General features: G+C 49.9%; 1 protein-coding gene and 1 long non-coding RNA gene across 6 annotated transcripts in view; one reads left to right on the plus strand and one right to left on the minus strand.

The window, feature by feature from the left end:
* Nucleotides 1–15,388: 15,388 nt before the first annotated feature.
* Nucleotides 15,389–18,677, minus strand: LOC144288060 (uncharacterized). 2 transcript variants are annotated; one of them, XR_013356016.1, is made up of 3 exons: nucleotides 18,559–18,677; nucleotides 17,647–18,240; nucleotides 17,298–17,491 (listed from the first exon to the last, which is right to left on the minus strand). It is a non-coding gene; the product is annotated as an uncharacterized LOC144288060 (long non-coding RNA). The 2 variants fall into 2 exon arrangements; XR_013356015.1 differs by having other exon boundaries at nucleotides 15,389–18,240.
* An 874-nt stretch (nucleotides 18,678–19,551) lies between these two features.
* The window catches only part of LRCH1 (leucine rich repeats and calponin homology domain containing 1), a 200,531-nt gene continuing 197,359 nt past the window's right edge, over nucleotides 19,552–22,723 (plus strand). Inside the window, exon 1 of one of the 4 annotated variants that reach the window (XM_077855690.1) lies at nucleotides 19,552–19,929. In XM_077855690.1, the coding sequence (XP_077711816.1) occupies nucleotides 19,608–19,929 (322 nt within the window). In that variant the 5' untranslated portion in view covers nucleotides 19,552–19,607. The remainder of the gene's footprint in view (nucleotides 19,930–22,723) is intronic. The other 3 variants (XM_077855692.1, XM_077855691.1, XM_077855693.1) reach the window with 3 other exon arrangements.

A 22,723-nucleotide genomic window follows, 5' to 3' on the forward strand; every position in this document is an offset into this window, starting at 1 on the left:
TTTATTGAAATTCGATTTGCCAACATATAGTAGAACACCCAGTGCTCATCCCATCAAGTGCCCTCCTCAGTGCCCATCACCCGGTTACCCCATCCTCCCACCCACTTCACCTCCCCTTCCGCAACCCTTTGTTTATTTCCCAGAATTAGGAGTCTCTTAGGGTTTGTCACCCTCCCTAATTTTCCACCCTCATTTTCCCTCCTTTCCCTTAGAGTCCCTTTCACTATTTCTTACATTCCCCGTATGAGTGAAACCATATGATGATTGCCCTGAGATTTTATCCCACTTGCAAGAAAGCGAGTCAGCAGGCTACCATGTCACGGGTGCTTACGGAGAAGGTAAGACTCTGACGGAAACACACACACAATCTAGTACGGCAAAAACAGTCGCTCGAGTGTCAGCATGTTTGTTTTCGTGTCCCAAGCTCCAATTCCGTAGGGTGGCACAGAGGGAGAGATGACATCTGCACATGGAGTGGGTGGTGTTGCAGCAGAGAAGCTCAGGACCCAGAGCCCAGCACATCTGGGGCAAGCAGAGAACCCTGCGGCCAGCAACCAGCCAGCCTCACCTCCCCACCCCCCCACGCAAACTATCGTCAGACTATAGGTCCTTGACCTACTTGGTTGCTCCCGTGACTAGCTCCAGAGCTGCTCGGGACAAGGGCAGGACCTACCGGCCGGCGCACCCAGCAGGCATGTAACCCATGCCCAGGCCCGCGCGGGTCCCCCCGCTCAGCAGTATCGCCTTTGGGTGGCCTTATGCAGACGTGCGTGGGAGCCAACCAGGCCATTGAGACAAAATGAGACCTTTGAAGCTTTTGCTCCCAACAACACTTCCCATCCCACTTGCACCTCACATAGGAATTTTGAGGAGCCATCGGGTGACCAATAGAGAAAAGTCTGCGTGAGAACGGAGTCCGCTCAGAGAAAGCAAAGTTGAGAAATGGAGAGATCAGGAAAATGGATTCTGGATGTCCTTATTTGAACCAGGGTAGAAAGCCGGGCTTAAAACCAAGCCACTGTACCCACAGAATTGCCATTTTTGGAAAAGCAACTGAGGTACAGTCTTCTGTGTCTTTAATAAGAATCCCAACGGATGCAGAGATCAACCCAAACCTACACGAGTCGGGGTTCCTCGGAGAACAGGACCCGGAGAGTAGCTAGATGATAGCTGGATAGCTCGATGGAGAGAGGGAGGGGGGTTACTGTAAGGGATTGCTCACGGGATTATGGAGACCGACAAGTCCTGTGATTTGCAGCCGGCCCGGTGGACGTGTGGCAGGGCTGATAGCACAGTTCTAGTGTCTAGTCCAAGCCCGAAGGCCTGAGACCAGGCGAGCTGAGCTGATGGTGTAGTCGGATCCGAAGACCGGGACGACCCATGTCCCACTTCAAGACCAGCAGGCGGGAGGAATCTTCTTGTGCTCAACAGGGACGTCATCAGCTCTTTTGGCTTCTTCGGACCTTCAACTGATTAGATGAGACCCACCCACACCAGCAAGAACCATCGGCTTTACTCAGGCTACCGATTCAAATATTAATCTCCTCCAGAAACACCTGCGCAGACCCGCCTGGAATAGTATTTGGCCGGATGTCCAGGCACCCTGTGGCCCAGTTGATGCATAAAATGTAACCGTCAGGACATGTGTGCTATTACATTGCATTCGTCGACTGTGACGGATGTGTTTAAATCTCCTTCTTTGGCGAAGTGTCTAAAGTCCCTAACTGATTCAGCTTCACAGTTTTTATTCTCCAGACTCTTAGGGAAAATGATGAATTGTTTGTTCATTCATTTCATGCAAGGTTTTGTTTGGGGTTTGAAGAACTTAGAATTGTGTTTTCCTGGTTGTGTTGTTCCCGAGGCTAAATTGAACCTGCTGGGTAAAACCTCCCCCTCTATTATGAGTGTTATTCCTCCCATCCTCACCTTTCCTCTTCCTGGGGGGGGTGAGGTAGGCGGCAGGGGGTTGGGGGGGGGAGGCAGGGGTAGATAATTTCTCAGGATAAAAACCTGTCGGGCTTTCCCCTGCTATTTTACGTTCACGATCCTGTCCATTTGATATTCATTTTCCATGGCTGGCTTTCATCACGATGATTAGCTATTTAGTTTCATGTTAGCTGAAACAGCCAGATAGCGTTTTCAGTGAGATTCAGGAGCCCCTGAGCCTCACTTCCAGGCTTCTCGAATCCTCTAATTTCTCTGTGTTATCTTAACAAACAGCCTTTATTTATTTATTTTTAATTTTTTTAAAGATTTTTATTTATTTATTCATGAAAGACAGAGAGAGAGAGGTGGAGACACAGGCAGAGGGAGAAGCAGGCTCCATGCAGGGAACCTGACGTGGGACTCGATCCTGGGACTCCAGGGTCACACCCTGGGCAGGTGCTAAACCCCGGGCTGCCCTAGCTTCAGTTTCTGAGATGCAACTGTAAACGCCTGAACAAAACCCGCAGTTCATGTTTACAAAGTACGTGACTTTCATTTGCTATGATTATCAAGCTTGTGAAGATGATCACCTCCATTTAAAAACAGCAACTAGGGATCCCTGGGTGGCTCCGTGGTTGGGCGTCTACCTTTTGCTCAGGTTGTGATCCCAGGGTCCCGGGATCGAGTCCCACATCAGGGTCCCTGCATAGAGCCTACTTCTCCCTCAGCCTGTGTCTCTGCCTCTCTTTCTGTGTCTCTCATGAATAAATAAATAAAATATTAAAAAAAAAGAACAAAGTCCTTTTCAACAGAAGCCGATCCAACCAACATATTAGAAAAAGACAGACAATGCTCGCAGTTGAGAAAAAAGAAACAAAACAAAGCAAAGTGGGGTAAATGAATAACGGGTCCGAATGCACTAGGGTTTCCCCTACTTCCCTGGAAGGCAGGCCTCCCCCTCGGATGTGCGAGTGTCCCCCTCTCGGGCTGGGAAGCTAGGGGAGCAGGGCGCCCCGGTGATGGCCCGAGAGACCACGCTGCGGTCCCAGGGTAAACAGAGCGACAGGTGAGAGCCTGGGCAGGGCCGCGCAGGTGGAGGGGCCGCCGGGGGCCACCTGCAGCCCATGAGGTCTCCGCAGTGTCCGGGGCCCGGGCTACAGGCTGGATCCCAAACCCCTCCACTCCATGTATAGTGTTCTTCTTTCTTTTTTTTTTTTTTTAATATTTATTTATTCATGGGAGACACAGAGAGAGAGGCAGAGACCCAGGCAGAGGGAGAAGCAGGCTCCCTGCGGGGAGCGGATGTGGGCCTCGATCCTGGGACCTCGGGGTCACGACCTGGGCTGAAGGCAGACGCTTAACCGCTGAGCCACCCAGGTGCCCCCACATATGGTGTTTCTCCTATAGGGCACACATATTTCCTTTCTTAGCCCTAGGCATATTGCTCTCAGGTTTTTTGATAAAAACAAGACTGCGCTCAAAGTATAACATTTAAATAGTAGACATGGTTACGTGAACAACCGTAGCCAACTGTCCCGCGGGGCTTTCCACTCATCAGGCACAAGGAACCATACAGGGCATCTCATAGACAGCGTGGCACGGGCACCGACCGGTCAGAACGGTCACTGGTCTCCTACCTGCCGTGGGACCCCGGAGGCCCGCTGCCACGCTGGGCACGAGCCCTTTAGTTGCTGGGTCCTGGGGGAAGGGTGGCCAGTCGAGGGGCAGGAGCCTGGCAGGGGATGTGGGTGTTGGGGAGGACGTGGGGAACACGCTCAGGGCAGCTGGGATGGGGGTGTTGAACACTTGAACAACCGGTACAGGTGGGTCCACCTGCTGGATAGCATTCAGAGCTTCCGGGCCCTGTGCTAGCCTCGCCCCGGCTCAATCCTGCAGGGAAGGCCCGCGTCCATCTCATGGAGAAGGAGATGAAAGCCTGCAGATGTAGAGATCTTGCCCAAGATCACACGGCCAGTGTAAGGAGACAACAGGGCTTGGAGGGGGCAGCAGTTTTAGGTGTAGGTGCAAACTGAGCAGAGAGTTGGGGAGTTCCCATATACTCCCCCACCTGCACCCCTTGTTTCCCCTATTTATCAACATCTTGCATTATTACTACAGCACACTTGTTATATTTCGTTAAGTTGATATTGGTACATTATCATTATTTTTAAAAATATTTTATTTATAAATATTTATTTATTCATGAGAGACAGAGAGAGAGGCAGAGAGAAGCAGGCTCCCTGAGGGGAGCCCGATGGGGAACTTGATCCCAGACCCCTGAGCCGAAGGCAGACGCTCAACCGCTGAGCCACCCAGTCGTCCCATTGATTATTATTTTTTCCATTGATTATTATTAACTAAATTAGGGTTCACTCTTTGTGTTGCACATTCTGTGGCTTTTGACTAGCATATGGTGGCATGTGTCCGCCACTGCAATATCACACAGAGCAGTTTCACCGCCCTGAAAACCCTCCGTGCACCTCTTGGTCACCCCTCCCGCTTCCCCTTCAACCCCCCCCCCCATGGCCCCCACTGATCTTTTTACTGTCTCCATAGTTTCATCTTTTCCAGAACATTGGGTAGCTGGAATTACACCATCCACAGCCTTTTCGGGTTGGCTTCTTCTGCTTACTAATATGCACTTGAGTTTCCTTCGTGTCTGTCCGTAGCTTGATAGCTTAGGTCTTATTATCCCTGAATAATACTCCATTGTCTGGATATGCCACCGTTTGTTTAGCTGTTCACCTTCTGAAGGACATCTTGGTTGTTTCCAAGGCTTGGCAATTTTGAACAAAGCAGCTATAAACGTCCATGGGTCGGTTTCCGTGTGGACGTTCATTTCCAACTCCTTTCCATACATTCCAGCAGTGCGATCACTGCCTCATACGGGGAGAGGATGCTTAGTTCTCTAGAACTGCCAAATGGCCTTCCCAAGTGACTGCACCATTTTGCAGTCTCACCAGCGATGAACAAGAACCAATTTCTGAATTGCTCTGTTTGTTGTACACCTGAAACTAATGCGACATTCTGCGTCAACTGGACTAAAAGACTTAAAAAAGAGGAACTTCTGATTATTATAGTTTTTATTTTTAAAGATTTTATTTATTCATGAGACACACACAGAGATAGAGAGAGAGAGAGGCAGAGACATAGGCAGAGGGAGAAGCAGGCTCCATGCATGGAGCCCGACATGGGATTGAGTCTCCAGGATCACGCCCTGGGCCAAAGGCAGGCGCTAAACCGCTGAGCCACCCAGGCTGCCTGGAATGTCTGATTTTTATATAGAATCCTATAATTTACAAAGCACTTTTTACTGTATTAACTGTACTTGGATCACAGAAAGATTTCTTCAAAAGGAAAGTCCATCACTATGTTCTAACAAACCGATGGGCTTTTCGGTGTCATTGGTACCACCGAGTAAAGGCTACTACTACTACTACTACTACTACTACTACTACTACTACCTCTCCAGAATCTATTCGGGGGAACTCCATAGTTTCTTTATATGTTTATCTTATTTAACCGCACAACAAGTCCTCAAAGGTAGCTGTCGTCATTCTCATTTTACTGAATAGGAAACAGAGATGCAGGAGTCAAATATTTTGCTCAAGATAACAAAGGAATTCAAACCCAAGGCCACCTGCCACCACATGCTGGGTTCATGACCCTCCAGGCCTTACATTCCCTCCATGCAGTCATTGGGGAAAATTGGGAGAGATTTGAAGGGGAAGGGGGGAAAGTCAAAGCAAAAGGATCCCCCAAGTGTCCTGTCCAGTGTACCCTTTTTAGGTATCTTCTCTTTTACCAAGCTATTTTACAGCTCGCCAAGTACAGAAGACAATGCAAATGAGTCTTGTCCACAGAGCTGCAAATTATGTGCGTCTGGGGGAGCGCAATCCATAATTGCCCTGTGGATAGGCTGCTCCTTGTATCTCCTTGTAAATTCATTTTAGCATCGACTATCTGCCCGTAATGTGTGTATTCACTTGAATTCTCCTTTGAACCAGCTGAAATATGTTAGGGGGTTCAATGATTAATTCGGGAATTCAATAAATTCCTTGACAAGCATTTATTTTCTATTAGTATGATGATCATTCTTTTACCCTTAAAGACTGTTGGATTGTTTTTTGGTTTGTGTGTGTGTGTGTGTGTGTGTGTGCATGTGTGGGCGTGTGTGTTTGGTGAGGTGGCAGGAGGGGCAGAGGGAGAGGGAGAGAGAATCTCAAGCAGACTCTGGCCTAGCGGGAGCCGGACATGGGGCTCCAGCTCATGACCCTGAGATCAGGACCTGAGTCGAAACCAAGACCTTGGACTCTTTTTTTTTTTTTTTTTTTTAGAGACACAGAGAGAAGGCAGAGACATAGGCAGAGGAAGAAGCAGACTCCTCACAGGAGCCTGATGTGGGACTCGACCCCAGAACTCCAGGATCACACCCTGGGCCAAAGGCTCAACTGCTGAGCTACCCAGGTGTCCCAAGAGCCCAGACTCTTAACCAACTGTGCTCCCCAGGCGCTCCAGGATTATCTTTTTTCCCCCCAGGATTATCTTCTAACAGAATGTATTTTCTGTGTGTGCATCAGTAGAATCAGAAACAACGTCGGTGTCATTTCCTTCTCATGGTTCCCGGTTCATAACTTAGGGACCCACAGCATTAGCCTATGGAGCCCTGTGAACGTTCTGATCACTCTGGACTTTCCCTAAATCTCACCTTTTGAGATTGAGGGTTGAGCTGGTTTTGCTCTCCACTCTTTCTCCAGTGCTACCACGACAGTATTTCTCATCTCCCCCTACCCCAGAGACATTTTTCTCTTTTTCTGCAAAATGAAGATTCCCTGCTTATCGCTACTTTAGAAGCAAGGCGTTATGAGAAGGGGCATAGATAATCGGTGCCTAATTGATAGTTCTAGGATTGAATTTGCCTGCAGTACTTCACACACCTAACTGTATGACAGATTTTTTTTTTTTTTGTATGACAGATTTTTATGTGTTTTGTGGAGTCTCCAGGATACTAGTTTCCTCTCCCGCCGGCCTCAGGCTCTTCATTAGCCATTTCTAGTTTTATTCTCCTCTGGTGAGGCAGGGGATACTTAAGAGACATGCCTTTCTCTGGGTGAGAAGTAACATGAACCGTGCTTTTGGTAGAACAGAACGTAGGAATTATTGGTTAAGCTGTAATTTTGAGAGTCACGAAATTTCAGAGGAAAAAGATCTCAGACATCAACCATCTGGACTCTTCATTTAGCACATGTGGAAACTGAGTCCCAGGGAAATTAAACGACTTGTCCCCAGTAACCCAGCTGACTGGTGACCTTGCTAGAAATAGGGCTGCGCCTTCATTTTCAGGTCAGTGCTCTTTCCATGACCCATGGCATTTCAACGACCTTGACCTTCAAGAACTCCAATTCGCACTGCAGTTAAGAAAGAGCTGCAGACCCCCCAAAAAAAGAAAAAAGAAAAAAAAAGGAAAGAAAGAAAGAGCTGCAGGATGTATTATTTTCCTGCATCTCTCTGATCTTATGAAATCATGCAGTCTACAAAAACTTACTGGTTTACTAATTGGAAGGAAAAATCAAGGGTGAAGTCAATGGTAGCAAACAGGCACTTAAAGTACAACCTGCAAAAATAAATTTTAAGCTAATACTAGATTTTTCACTGTTGCTCTCACTAACTGGACGAGGATGGATGACTGCACACATTCCACCTCCCTGCATTTATGAACGCCCTCTGGGTTTTTTTTTTTTTTTTCTTGGCTGGCTGAAGTTAGGCGAGGCCGGCTAATTGATGCTGAAAACATATTTGTTTGCCTACTTAATTCAATAGTTAATGACCAAGAAAACTGTCCATTACAAAGAGCCTTGCATTTAATAAGTCATCTGCATTCAGATTATTTTTTTTAAGTTGAAAAGGAAGTTTGAGGGGAAAAGTGAATAAAAGCCTGACCTCATTTTTTTTTTTTATTCTTTTTGTTTTTTGCAAACCTTAAGCCTAGAGGATCCCGTGGATTTTCAGGCATGATAAAGAGAAACAGGTAATGCCTAATGCAGCATCTGGACCCAAATGGTCCCAGTCACGGAGAGAGGCCTGTATAATGAGAAACAGACAGTGGAGGATAGCGTAACCTCCTCAGTAGCAAGGGCCTGAAAGAGGTGTGCTTCTCCTATCTGGTCAGGAAACTACCGTCCACTATCTGGGGCCTGGACCTGTTGGGGGCCGTGCTCCCATCCCTGGCACAGAATTGCCAACCACACAAGGTAATCCACGCGCTTCCCAGTTGCGCATCTAGGGATGTGTGAAGACGGGAGGTACCTGGTTCTGTCAACAGATTCCTCCCAGGGAACCCACTGAACAGCCTGAGTCCCCTGGAACCCCTTGGGGATGATGTTGGGTGAAAATCTGTTTAATAAATCCACTGAACACAGTAGTAAAGCCCTTCCCTCCTGATTTTTAACCCCGCAGGAGTAATGGGTGGTTAGTTAGATTACATCTGTGCCTACGTGTGAAGCAACCCGGGCTGCACTAAGTTGCTGGGACGGAGGCAGGTGATGGATGACTTAAATGAAAGGGAACTCAAACACATTTAGGTCACTTACCACCCACTCAGCCCCGAGTGGAAGGAACCTCGTCACCTGTGTCCTGGTTGCAGACTCACGCAAAAGAGACGCCTTGTGTCATTCGGGAGTGGGCCTCACGCCGGGAAGCCACACCGTTGGTGGGGGCAGGATGCCCGTATCCTGCTGCTGCTGCCATATGGTGCCCCATCATTAGCCAGATGGCCAAAATGCTGGAGAAGACCTGAGCACACATGAACTCTCGAACCTGGGCTGTGGGAGGCTGTTAGGAGAGGCTGGGCGGGGGTCAAACCTGGTGTGTGGCTGTGGAAGTCTGAACAGGAATCTAAAGTGTTACAGATCGTGGGCCCGTGATCAGTATAGATGAATCTTTGTCAGCAGCAGCAGCAGCAGCAGCAGCAGCACGTCAGCTACCCTCCACCTCTATTTATGTGTTGGAAGACAGTTTCAACGTCACACGATTCCCTTCTGTGCCCAAAGGAAATATCAAGGGTTCAGAAGAAGAAAAACTTGCTTGTACCCCAAAAATAGGATATTTCCTGAGATAGTCTTATGGCACCTCCTCCCCCTTTTTTAATAGGGAAGCTTTGTTTAGAGTCAGAATTGACTAGATGATGCTTGACTAGCCTTAGAAGGTTCAAAACATCTCTAGTACCTTTGAATTGTATGCAAAATGGTGCGTGTGTGATTTCATGCTCATTTTTCTGGGAGGAGGGTATATCTCTTGTCAAAGAACCTCAAAGGATCTGCAGTCAAAAGGATCTCCAATGCCTGATGTTCTGTGCCAGCCACTGGTACAGAGTCCAGGGGGGAACCCAGCCTTTGTAATCATGGCAGAAATGACCCTGAAGGGTCATTACATGAAGTAGACATCAGGTAGCTTATGGCCTTGTATTTTACTTGGCCTTTGGGTACTTAGGTCACCCTGCAGCTGGCCGAGGGCACGCTGCCTGTCGTGTTCCAGAGACAAGTAGCTAGACCATCTCAGGTCCCATGCATCAGCTCCCACCCAAGCCTTGATGCCCAAGCATCAGCCCTGGGAGCCAGCACCCTAGGTGATACCCTTTTCATAAAGTCATACTCCAGCAGAAAGCAAATGAGCCACAGTGGTGGAAGGAAAAGAGCAGATGTCCAAACATGGCAGTGACATCGTCTCATGAGGGACAAGGAGATACAGTGCACGGGAAATGACTTGAGTTCTAGTTCACATTCTGCCCTGAACCAGCAGCAGAACGTTGAGTAATTCACCTTCGTGCATTTATTTCAGTTTCCCAATCTGCAGAATGGGGAGACAGGACTGCATTCCTGAGGCCTCCCTAGCTGAGGGCATGACCCACTGTGTACTGACTTCCAGGCGTGCCTCTGACTACAGAGACCTTATGGGGGAGACGTGGTCTGTTATTAGGACCTAGTCCATTTTTCTATCTTAAATGCCAAGCTAGATGTTTTAAGACCCGTTGGATTTTGCAATCTATAGAAGGATTCGAAGCAAATAGATAGATACACCCAAGAGGAAACCCATCAAGATTGCAGTGATAGGTTAATGTGCTGGCTAGGGCTGAAAGCCAGAGAGCAAATGTTTCTGATTATAATGGGGGTGCCCCCTCTATGATTTCCGATTTAGAAATATTGTTCATCAATCTCTCTTCCTACCTCCAACCTCCAGTTCTGCTCTTAGCAGATAATACATATTTGGATTTTTGACTCTTGGCATCCCATCCCTAAGGTGCCTAAATTGCTAATTTGGCATATTAGCATTCTCACCTAGGTCTCCTGACTTTTTCACTCCAGTCTCCAGAGGAGGCATCTGAGTCCTTCCAACCAACCTGGATCCCGGCCTCCTCATCTTCTCCCTTTTCCTGGATGTCATACGGCCAACGGTCTATGCCACCCTCACTTCCACCTCCTCCTGCTGGGCGCTCCGGTCTTACCTTCCTTGCGGGCTTTTTCCTTGACCCTCAAATCTTCTCAGAGCTTCCCTACCTTAAACATGAAATCAGTATTCTCTGCTCCATTTGCCTTTGTAGTCACATTTTAATTTTTTCTTGCCCCTAGTTCCCAGATCCTTGGAATAAGTAGGAGCTTACGCCTGCTGATTCAACTTCCTTTGCCTTCCTACCTCTGAGGTCTGGATGTTCATAAGCTGCCCTGGAAGTGCTTTCTCGAAGGCAGCCTTGTCTCTGGCATTTGTTTTAACCGTGGGACGCAGTGCCTCCCACCACGGACCTCCAGCACCCGGGATTGACAGTGGCTTAGAAGCAGGCTGGGCAAAGCTCTGCTGAACACTGGAGCTTGCCCCCTCTTCCTTCCCAGCACTTCTCACCCACCCATCCTTCCGCATGCCCTGCGTCTCATCATCACTTCTGATCCATCCTGCAGAGCATTTTCTCATTTACATCTTCCTCAGGACTCGCCAGCAGCTCCTCAGGGACTAGTGATCCAAACTCTAATCTTCTCGGTTGGCACTTTAAAAACGTAATGATTCGTTGCTTAAAAAGAGTCCTAGAGCCGCTAAGAAAAACACGTAAACAGAACAAAAATGTATCTGGAGAAAGAAAAGTCTCTCTCCCAGCCCATTGTCCCAGTTTTCTTTCCCAGAAACAAATCACTGTTAGCAGTTTCTTATACATCCTGGCAGAGATATTCCCACAAGTGCTTCCTGATTGGAATATAGCTCAGCACCATGCCTGGGGCCCTGTCTTTAATCCCAGCCAACTGGGCTGGGACTCTGTTGACCTACTGGACATTTCTCCAGTAGGAGATCTACCATACACACTCCCCATCACCGGTTTGTGATTTGCTTCCCCCCACATGAATCTGAGACCATCCTTGTTCTTACTAGATTGTCTGGGGCTTCCGGTGGCTTCCCCTGTGGCTACTGTGAGAGACTCCAGTTCCCTTTCCTGGTCAGTCCCCCAGCCCCAATCCCACTGATTTTGACTTTGCTGTTTCTGTGCCAACCAGCAATTGAAGAAAGTTCTAACTTGTTTTGCCTCTGGACCACGGTGGGTCGTGCTATCTGTTGACCCGATTTGCCAGGAGATAAGAATGAAATGATCATGTGCTTTTGCTTCTGATCTTTTGCTTTTTTGCCTGGCCTTATTCCTAAGTCCAGTTATTATGACCTTCTTCTTCTTTTTTGTTTTGAGAATTTTGAGAGCCTGAGAAGAGGGAGGGGCAGAAGCAGAGGGAGAGAGAATTCCAGGCTGACTCCACGCTGAGTGCAGAGCCCAATCCCACAACCTGTGAGATCGTGACCTGAGCTGAAATCAGGAATTGGACGCTTAGCCAACTGAACCAAACAGGTGCCCTGACCCCTTTTCTAATGATGCCCTGGAATGATTCGAGGAAGAACTTGAGGTTCTCCACTTCTACTCTTGAAATCCTGGGCACATGAACAGTGGTAACATCTGGATGCAGAAAGCTTACGGCCACTGTAGCCAGAGAGTGTTTCCTGCTGAATCTGGGGAGAACAGCCCTTCTGGGAGGCACTTTCCAGTTCTGCTTTTAAGCAGTAATGACAGCCTCGCATTTGGAAAATATCCCTGTAATGACATCAGGAGTCTTAAAAATTGCCTTTGGGGAACATTATCATGGTAGTTAGATGCACACTGCCTTAAGTACCAATAGGAAGACTTTTTTTTTTTTTTTTTGGTTCTTTTAAAATCCACCTAATGAACTGCAGGCCTGGAATGTCATTTGCTGAGGAGATGCTGCATTAGTGACACTTGGCATCATTTTAAATATGGACTTGGAGGTAAATTTGGACCCATTCAACTGTGATTTATTATAGATAACACCAGTAGAGAGAGTCCCCCAATCCAGGGTTTCTCAATGTGAGATTACCCTAATCTAGGGCTCCGCAAATATACGTGAGAAAAGCTGGATGTGAGCTGCTTCTCTTTCATGCACAATTGCAGTGCACATTAGCCGATGGATGACTCTGAGAAGTCCCAGAGTGAAACAACGTCTAAACTTATGTGTTAACCTGAACTTATTTGGCAATCAAACCCTTGAGGCACAATGATGCTCCTTAACAGCCTGAAGAACTATGGTTCAGAGGATGCATACTGGATAATAATGCTGCTTCGATTTATCCATGCAAGTGAAACAATTTATGTATGAATAAGTGACTGGTTCCCCTAACTATTTCATGTATGCATTATACAGTAATCCCCCCACTTATCATAGGGGACACGTTCCAAAAGCCCCAGTGTTTCCCTGAAATCATCCTAGATATGCTGTTTTTCCTCCTATACATACACGCCTAGGCTAAAGCTTAGTGTAGAAATTAGGCACAGTTAGAGATTACCAAGATTAATAAATTAACACATAATGATATTCTGTTGCTATGAGATGATAAAATGCCTATGTGATGACATGAAGTGAGGTGAATGACATGGGCACTGTGACGTAGGGGTAGTTAGGCTGTTACTGACCTTCTAACGATACGTCAGCAGGATCACCTGCTTCAACGTCACCACTGACGACAGGTGATCAAGACCACAGGGGACAAAATGCACAGATAAGGGGAGACTTCTGTATTAACAAGGCAATTGAATAATATGCCATTAAATTATAAACCAATAATACACAATATAATAAATATGTGAAATATTTAGGGATAATCATAGTAATCATAGTAAAGCCATTATCTAATATCATCTATAATTGAATATTCATATCTTTAAAAAGCCAGTTTGCCAAAACTACATTTCTTTGTAAGTTAAAGTTCTGTTAACTGGTGCCCTTCAGTTCTTTTTTTCCGGTGGCTCGTCACCCGGTAGCTTCTTAAGAAAGATCTGACAAGAACCCAAGAGTCAGCTATTGGTCACTGACATTTTCCCCTTACAACTTATTCAAGGAGACATCAACCTAATTAAGCTAAAAAACTCTTTTTTTTTGTCACATTCAGCTTCCCATGCTGGGTGGTCCAAGCTAAGTCTTTCTCATTGGTTCTTTCAAAATGCTCTTGGGGACACCCAGGTGGACAGTCGGTTAAACATCTGACTCTTGGTTTCAGCTGAGGTCATGATCTCAGGGTCGTGAGATGGGGCCCCACGTAGGGCTTCGCGCCGAGTGTGCCATCTGCTCGAGATTCTCTCTCCCTCTCCCTCTGCCCCTCCCGCTCATGCTCTCTCTCTCGCTCTCTCTCAAATAAATAAATAAATCTTTTAAAAAACACTATACTCTCAGAAGTTCTAGGTCAGAGTGTTGTCTTCCTGCCATACTATTAGGGCTATGATATTTCACTTGTAGAATTTTAAAAACATGTTGTTTAAAAATAATTTTAAAATCACACAAAACTGGCATTTCTATCATGAGATTAAGTGTATCTATGAAACTAGAACAGAGATTAAAGTCTATTAATTCGTTCATTCACGGATAGTTCCTCTATTGTCATCCAGGGAATGGTTCTAGAAGGTAAGCTCTTTGAGAATCTTATCTTGATGGCCCAGATTTTGTGGTTTCTTTATTTAACAGGAGGTGCAGTGGAAAGGGGAATAAAATCTCCTTGGTCTAGGAGATGGAGCTCTGCTTGAGTGTGGGAGGTGACCGGGGGAAGGAGGCAGGGCAGGGCTTGGTCGCATGGTGGTAGCTGCTTTGCTCCATGAGAAGTAAAAATGAGCCCCTAGGAGGCAGTTGAGGATTTGTGTTGGCAGGTTGGAGTGGAGAGGGCAAAAAAAGCTGCATCTGGACAATAGTCAGCTGTGAAAGATTTCAAAATCTAAGGGCAGGTAATATCCTCTTTGCAGACCCATGATAAATTCTGGAAGTTCTTTGTAGGCTTTTTGATTTCACCATAAATAACTTTTAAAAAATAAATTTGAAAGCTGACTCTAGTAGCCTACCTTCTTTTTTTTTCCTTTTCCAAATAAGAATAAACTTACTTGACTGGAATTTATTATTACCATGATTTGGAAAAAAATAGGAAAGGCACAGTCTCCCATGTGCACACCCAGTCCAATATTTACATTCTATTCTTGATATTAAATACATTCAGCTTTCTGAAAAACTTGGGCCATCAGTTTTTCTCATTTTGCTAAATTCACTTTGTGATTAACCAACTGGTTTGGATCGGTGTTTTTGAAGGCTAGGAAAATCTCTTAAACATGTCCGAGATAGGAATATTGATTCTCTTCAGAGAAACTCATGTGGGTGTTACTTGTTGCCTTATAATACACAAACATCTCAGACAATATTTTTTATTGAATCATTTGGGGGAAAAAGGCCTGAGCTCTGCCCCTGATGTGCTTGAAGACAAATGAATACAACACACTCTGATCACTTCCAAATAAATATTTACTTATAAATATTTACTGATACTGTACAAAGAGAATACTTAAGTATGAGAGAGCATGTGGAGGGAATAACCAAAAAGGTTGGTGTTATGCAGGGAATATTCTTATTCTTTTTTTTTTTTTTTTTTTTTTAAGAAAGAGGAAGCTGAAGCAGGGAGATTGGAAAATATTAAGGTTAAAAAGATGCGAATAAGTCCTGACTCTGGCTGCTTTTGGGGTCAAATACCTGCTGTTCCTCTACTATGGTCTCCGTGTGTTTTGCTTCAATTTTCAGGAGAGTCTAATGGGTGAACTCTCCTGTTTGGGGCTGGCTGGATCTCGTGTCAGCCCCTCTTATCTAATTAGCTATGGGTGGGGGAGTGGGTAGCAGTCAGAACTGTGAAGGACAAACGTGGGTGACCATGCCCATGTCTTTGGTAAATAGTTTGAGTTTCCCCCAGAAGAGGATTCTTCATGGGTTTCTGAGAAGATGGTATAGGCCTAATAGCCCTGCTCAAATCCATCTGCCATTCTTAAGTTCGATTCTTATAAGCTCTATTTTCCCAGCAAGAATAAAAGAATTGGGTCTTAAATATGGAAGAGTCTGGCATCTTTTCAGAGCACAGAAGTTTTTTTTTTTTTTTAATACATAGGTTCTAAAATGTTTTAATTTGTTGATGAAACTGATCACTTTTCTCCTAATAACCAATATTTTAATCTGAGAATATTTCTATGTCCTCCATTTTCTCAGTCATTCGAATCCTGTTAATTTTGTAAAAATGGGGTATCCTGGGTGGCCCAGCGGTTTAGCGCCGCCTTCAGCCCAGAGCATGATCCTGGAGACTCGGGATCGAGTCCCACGTCGGGCTTCTGGCGTGAAGCCTGCTTCTCCCACTGCCTGTGTCTCTGCCTCTCTCTGTGTGTCTCTCATGAATAAATAAATAAAATCTTTAAAAAATTTTTTTTGTGAACATGATTGGAAGGTACTAAAGATAAAGCATGAAAAAAAAATCTGCTGGGTTATCCAAATAGTTTGTAAGAAATTATTAGTGGACCATCCAAAAATAAAGTTCTACAGGGACACGAGAGGGAATAAAGACTAAAATATGGTAAATTTAATGCATGAACTAGAGCTCTTGGTTGCACTAAGAGAAAACCAAATAAAATTGACTTAGGGGACCAGTAGAATGCATTACAAATATGCTGGATATCTCGTAGAAACTAAAGACACAAATCAGGAACGGTCAGAATTTTGGGTTTGGACATCATCAGGACCCTCTGATCCTCTGAGTGCCCTGTCACTTGGTCAGAAGTCCGCTTCTAGATTAGCCAGGATGACCAGCCGGGGCGACGTCATAGCACTGCTGCTATCAAACAACTGTACGTATGGAGCGGGGAGAGTGAATGGGAAGACGGTCCTGTTTCCAGAAGAAGTAGGAAGAGTATTTGATAAAACAGTGATGTCCATCTTTTTTTTGAGAAAAATAGGCAAGCAAGGCAGCAAGAGAAAATAGTTTGTCAAGTTCTTGAATATCTAAAAATAATCAAGGTCAGTTTTTTTTTTTTTTTTAAATCAAGGTCAGTTTTAAGGGTCAAGTTTTTCAAGGAAAAACTTTCTCATTCAGGGACCTCATTTGAAAGACATGCCCACAAATGGCAAGCTTTCTTTTGTGCAATAGATAGGTGTATTGCTCACTCGGCCTATTGCGCAATGCTGAATTACCAATATTTCTCCTGCACTCATTACACATAAAGTACTATCTTAGACCCCGGGGTGGGAGTTACAGAGATGGGTGGGTTCCACCGGGTGGGTCCCACCCCCATGGAGTTTGCACTTTAGCAATCCGCAGAAGGAAAAGCAAACTGTAGTGACTGCGGCAACCTAACGGGAGGACTGAGCACTTGTTGAAAAACAAATCCTGAACTCCTATTCCATCATTTCCCCTAAAAAAGAATTTGTGATCTTAAAAAAAAAAAAAAAAAAAGATGCTTTCTATGATGCATCACTACAATTTGCGACCTGAACTAAATTTGCAATCTGCTAGATGTCCCCAACCCTACTGTACACACCGGTGGCAGGGACTACTTTGGTTTAGCTGAAGATATTCATTGGAAATTCTTTTTTTTTTTTTTCCATTGGAAATTCTTTGTGTCTGTTTCTAACTCACCTTTTGGAGAAAGGCCAGTAAGGAGAGGAGAAGGGGGTTAGTTTTCGAAGGTGATACAAGTGTGCTTTTATTTACTATTGTTTTTGTTTTCAAGCCTGGTTTTTATTATTTATTTTATTATTTATTTATTTTTACAAGCTATAAAAAATAGACTGCCTGCAAGCACTAAGACCATTTACAATGTGCATAAGATTCTGTGCATGAATTTGTATAAAACTGTATGAGTATTTCTGTGTGCATAATACAGAAACATTAGTTTTAAAAGAAGCTAAGAGCTTATGGAACAAAGGATAGCAATGAGAATGAGACTAGCTTAGGCGTGGAGCTGTGTCAAACGATTGTCTGAAACACAATGACAATCTATTTTTCTTTTTTTAATTGGAGTTCAATTTGCCAACATATAGCATATCAAGCCCGGTTTTTAAACGTCTGGGAGGTTGAGGGGATAATAGAGGTTGGTGAGAGAGGAGGTTTGGGGGGAGGAGGAAGCCAGCAGGTGGCGCTTGTCTCCTCCACCAGATCAGCACATTTGACTCCGCCTAGAATCCTGCAGGAAGGAAGGGCCACCGTGCATGCAGTCAACGCAAGTGACACACATCAGGTCACACCTCAGTGCCCAGGACATGAAGTCACAACTTCCAGCCTGTTGCCCAGGCCATCAGCATCTTTCTGCACCACCGTCTGGGAGCCCGGCTCACCCACCTGCAGGGCTGTAGGATTTTCCCACATGCATCCTCCTGTCTCCCAGCCAAGCCGCCTGGAGTGACCCTGGTGACAGTCACCTCGCAAATGAAGGCCCTGGAGAGCTGGAGCTGCGACTTCAGAGCGAGCAGTGGGGTTTTCTCAGTCCTCAGCTGGTGGGCCCTTTGCTGCCCGTGCTGTGCCAGCCTCTGTCTGGGCAGACCGGGAACTTGCTTTCGCGTCGGTCCCCAGGTCCTTTGGGGGGCAAGCCTCAGCCGCACGGGGACACCGTGCCGGGCTCTGGGCGCAGGCCCAACCTGTGCTGAGTCACCGGCTAGTCGGGGTCACCGGTTTCCTTACCTCGTCTGCACCATGCAACCTGGGGCCCGGGAGGATCGATCCCGTCCAGCACGAGAACCACCCTCATTTACAAAGTCCTTCCTTTCCGTGTCCGTCCCCTCGGCCCTCCCATCGCTCAGAAAACCTTCCACCCGACTCTGCCTTGGTCTCTTTGCCCCCGGGGTCGGGCCCAGGACTATCGGGGACGAGGGCAGCCCTACAGGTGCGAGGGTTACAATCCGCATCCAGCTCCGCCTCTGGCTGCACGGGTGTGACCTTAGACCAAACAACAAAGAAGTAAAACAAAATAGATTTTTTTAAAAAAAATCTAACTTCCTCTGTAGTCTGGGGGAACCACTTTTCCTCCCACGGACTCCCTGGAATTAATGAGATGATGAACGTAGACCGCTTAGGCCGCCTTGAGTGCTCGCAGGCGCCCACATGCGGGGGTGGGGTGGGGGGTGGGGGTGGGGGCTGGGGGGTGGGGGGGGTGGGGTCTGACCCCACCGTGAAGAACGACGGCCTCTTGGGGGGGGGGGTAGGTGTGCGGGTCAAAGAGCCAGAGTCGTTCGCAGAATTGAGATAACCCGTCACCTCCTCGTGATGTCACTGCACTGGAACCCCCGAGGTCTGCAGCCTCGCCGGCGTCTTCTCGGAGCCCCTAGAAGCCCTCGGCCCGCGTTCTCCCCCCTACCCCCCGCCCCCCGGTACGCTGAGCAGCAAGAGGGAACCCAGAAGCGTGCGGCGCGGAGGGGAAGGTGACCCGGGGGCGGAGCCGGGGGGGGAGCCGGGGGGCGGAGCGGGGCTGGACTGACAGCTCGCAGCAGCAGGAGGAGCAGCGCGCGGCGGCGGGAGGAGGGCGCGGGGGCGGGGCCGGACTGACAGCTCGCAGCAGGAGGAGCAGCGCGGGGGCGGGGCGTGGGCGGGGCGTGGGGGCGGAGCCGGGGGCGGAGCGGGGCTGGACTGACAGCTCGCCGCAGCAGGAGGAGCAGCGCGCGGCGGCGGGAGGAGGGCGCGGGGGCGGGGCGTGAGCGGAGCCTGGGGCCGGCGTGGGCGAGGCGTGGCTGGACTGACAGCTCGCAGCAGCAGCAGGAGCCGCGCGGGGGAGCGGCGGGGGCGGAGCCTGGGGCGGGCGGGGGCGGGGCGGGGCTGGACTGACAGCTCGCAGCAGCGGGAGGAGGGCGCGGGGGCGGGGCGTAGGCGTGGCGTGGGCGTGGCGTGGCTGGACTGACAGTTCGCAGCAGCAGCCGGAGCCACGCGGGGGCGGGGCGGGGGCGGAGCCTGGGGCGGGCGGGGGCGGGGCGGGGCTGGACTGACAGCTCGCAGCAGGAGGAGCCGCGCGCGGCGGCGGGAGGAGGGCGCAGGCCGGGCGGAGACACATGCGCGCTGCCGGCCGCCGCCGCCGCCGCCGCCGCAGTCCTCGGCTTCCCGGGGACAGGAAGCCTCGGAGCCCGAGCCCGCCGAGCCCGCCGCCCCCGCCGCCCCGCGGCCCGCGCGCCCGCCGCCCCGCCCTCCCGTCCGGCAGGATCCCTCGCCGCGGGGCCCTGCGGGGGCCCGGCCCGCACCGCAGCCTCCGGGTCGCGGGGCCCGGCTGCGACCCCCCCGCAGCAGCGGCGGGGCGGGGTGGGGGGGCCCGCGGGAAGATGGCGACGCCGGGGAGCGAACCCCAGGCTTTCGTCCCTGCCCTGTCCGCCGCTGCGCTGCACCCTCAGCATCACGCCCACCAGCAGCACCAGCACCAGCACCAGCAGCACCACGGAGGCACCGCCGCGGGCAGCGGGGTCGCGGGCGGCGGCGGCGGCGGCGGCGGCGGCGGCGGCTTCAACCTGCCCTTGAACCGGGGGCTGGAGCGCGCGCTGGAGGAAGCGGCCAATTCCGGGGGGCTGAACCTCAGCGCCCGGAAACTGAAGGAATTTCCCAGGACCGCGGCCCCGGGGCACGACCTCTCGGACACGGTGCAGGCAGGTGAGGAGGGCCGAGCGGTGGCCGGCGGTCGCGCCCTCGCCCGGGGGGGTCGGGGGCGCGCGTGGGCGCGGGGAGGCGGCGGCGCAGCGCGCGGGGGGCTGGGGTGCGGCGTCCGCGGGCGCGCGGGCCTCGGGGTCCCCCCCCCCCCCCCCCACCGCGGCGGCCCGGGCCGGGCCTGAGGCTTCCGACCCCGCGAGCCCGGGGTTCGCGCCAGGCGTCGCCCGCCGGGACGGGGACACCCAGACAAAGGGGGCGCCCCCGGGGCCGACCCCGAGGGCAGCGGGCGGTGCAGCCGGGGCCCCGCGACCTCCGGGGCGGCGGGCGGCGGGCGGCGGGCGGGGGCCGGGCTTCCTCTTCCTTCCAGCCAGCCCGGGGCGCAGCCCCCCCGCCCCAACCCCAACCCCTACCCCGGGCCCGGCTCCCGCGTCCGTCCTGCGCCCGACGCCCCCGAGGGCTCGGTGACCCGATCCTTGCGGGGGGGGCGGGAGGGGACGGCTCGGGGCAGTAAAGGCAAAGCCATTAAAGTGAGCCGGTTCTGCTGCGTGAGCCCGGCAAGTTGCGACTCGCGCCCGGGAGCGCGGCTCCCGAGTCCTGCCCTGCGTTGCCCTGTTCCCGAGACGTCTGCTCGCTCCCGAGGGCTGGGGCTGCAGCAGGGGACCTCTGCACGGGAAGGAGGGGCTGGGGCCTTGGGACCCCTGCAGGACGTGCCTGCGGTTCAGCTCCCCACCCCCCACCCCAGCAGCTCCCCACCCCAGCAGCTCCCCCCCCACCCCATCAGCTCCCCACCCCAGCAGCTCCCCCACCCTCCCACCCCATCGGCTCCCCCACCCCCCACCTCATCAGCTCCCCCACCCCCCTATCTCATGAGCTCCCCCACCCCCTACCCCATCAGCTCCCCACCCCATCAGCTCCCCCACCCCCACCCCATCAGCTCCCCCCCACCCCATCAGCTCCCCCGCCCCCCCACCCCATCAGCACTCCCCCCCCCCCCCCCCCCCCCCGGGGAGGGTTGGCAGCTCGGGGAGGGCGCCCAGCCTTTCCCCACACACAGTGGGTGTCCTGCTTTGGGAACCACTGCCCAGACCTCCTGGCTGTCATCACCTCCCGGGCTCAGATGGCTGAGTGGCTAAAGTCTCAGCTCCAGAGCTCCCAGTTTGGAGAAGTAGGGGTGGGGGTGGGGGTGGGGGTGGGGAAGGGAGCAAGGCTTTTTTGGAGCTAGGTCTCCAGTGCTTTTTGTTTCCCACTTCAATCCGGTAAACATTTATGGAGCGACCTAATGAGTATTTGAAAAGAGTTCCAAGTTCACTGGAGGCAAAAAAGGGCTTCTCCAGGGTCATTAAACTTTGCAACTTGTTTGAGGGATCATCAGGCATCGCCGAAAAAGAGGGAGTTTCCAGAGTTGAGCTCTCAGCAGCTGGGGAGTCTCTTCCTTAGGACCTCTTAGTTACATTTTCTCAAGGGGAAGTTATTCCAAGAATTGCCTGAATCATTAACTTAAAAAAAATCTGTTGTTAAGTCCTGGTTCCCTTTTGCCCTAGAATATACCAGGGAGTCTGGAAGGATTGAATATGACTGCAGAAAAGCTGGCATGACCAGTAATATGTGTTTGCACTGTCTGCAGGGGGGTTTGAAGGTTGTGTGTCCACTTCAGTTGTGCAGATGTTTATTCCCAAAGTTGAGTGAACTTGGTGTGTCTGCCGTGTCAGCATTTCTTTGAGACACGTGCTTTTAAAAGCAGGGACCACCTTTTCCAGCTAGGACATTGCCGTGTGAGATACATGCCCAGCAGCGTCCTCATTCTCCTCTGTTGCTCCCTTGTGGTGGTGGACGTCAGTGGTGAGTTTGGCCAGATTGTAATTACAGCCCTCCCTTGCACACGTTTAATGTTCAGAAAATTCTAGCTAGTTAACACTCAACTTAACATTAATTTCCCAACAACAGCAGCAACAACAACAGAAAGCAATGTGAGTTTTGGGATGGGGCATGTCAGCAAAGTTGGTAGCAGTTTGGGACAACCTGGAAAAGGTAAAGCGTGTTCAAGGTAACCAGCTATTTCATGTGAAATGTGAGCGCCCCGACGTGTTCAGGGGTTGCTTCCTCAAAACATCTTTGCCTCAGGTCAAACGCTGGCTATAGACAAAATGTAGTCTGCCCTTTTTGTTTTTTTTTTTTTTAAAGATTTTATTTATTTACTCATGAGAGACACAGAGAGAGAGAGAGAGAGAAAGAGGCAGAGACACAGGCAGATGGAGAAGCAGGCTCGATTGTGGGACTCGATCCCGGGTCTCCAGGATCACACCCTGGGCCAAAGGCAGCACTAAACCGCTGGGCCACTGGGGCTACCCTTTATTTTATTTTTTTTTTTTAAGATTTTATTTATTTATTCATGATAGACATAGAGAGAGAGAGAGCGCGAGCAAGCGAGAGGCAGAGACACAGGCAGAGGGAGAAACAGGCTCCATGCAAGGAGCCCGACACGGGACTTGATCCTGGGACTCCAGAATCACGCCCTGGGCCAAAGGCAGGCGCCAAACTGCTGAGCCACCCAGGGATCCCCCTCTGCCCTTTGTTCTAAAGAAATATTTGCTGCTCACTGTTCTTTATTTGGAAGAGCAAAAATGAAAATAAAGCAAGAGTTAAAATCACCCCCAGTTTGCGCAGCGTTGACATTTCCTGCAGGTCAAGAGTTCTAGCAGGGCGTGAGTGGTAAGACGTACACTGAAGGTCGTGGTTTCTGCGAACGCAGAAACAGGCCGAGGGCCGCTCCGTAGGTGTCTAAGCTCTGTCACCAGAG

This window comes from Canis aureus, chromosome 17, assembly GCF_053574225.1.
Source record: "Canis aureus isolate CA01 chromosome 17, VMU_Caureus_v.1.0, whole genome shotgun sequence".
NCBI lineage: Eukaryota > Metazoa > Chordata > Mammalia > Carnivora > Canidae > Canis > Canis aureus.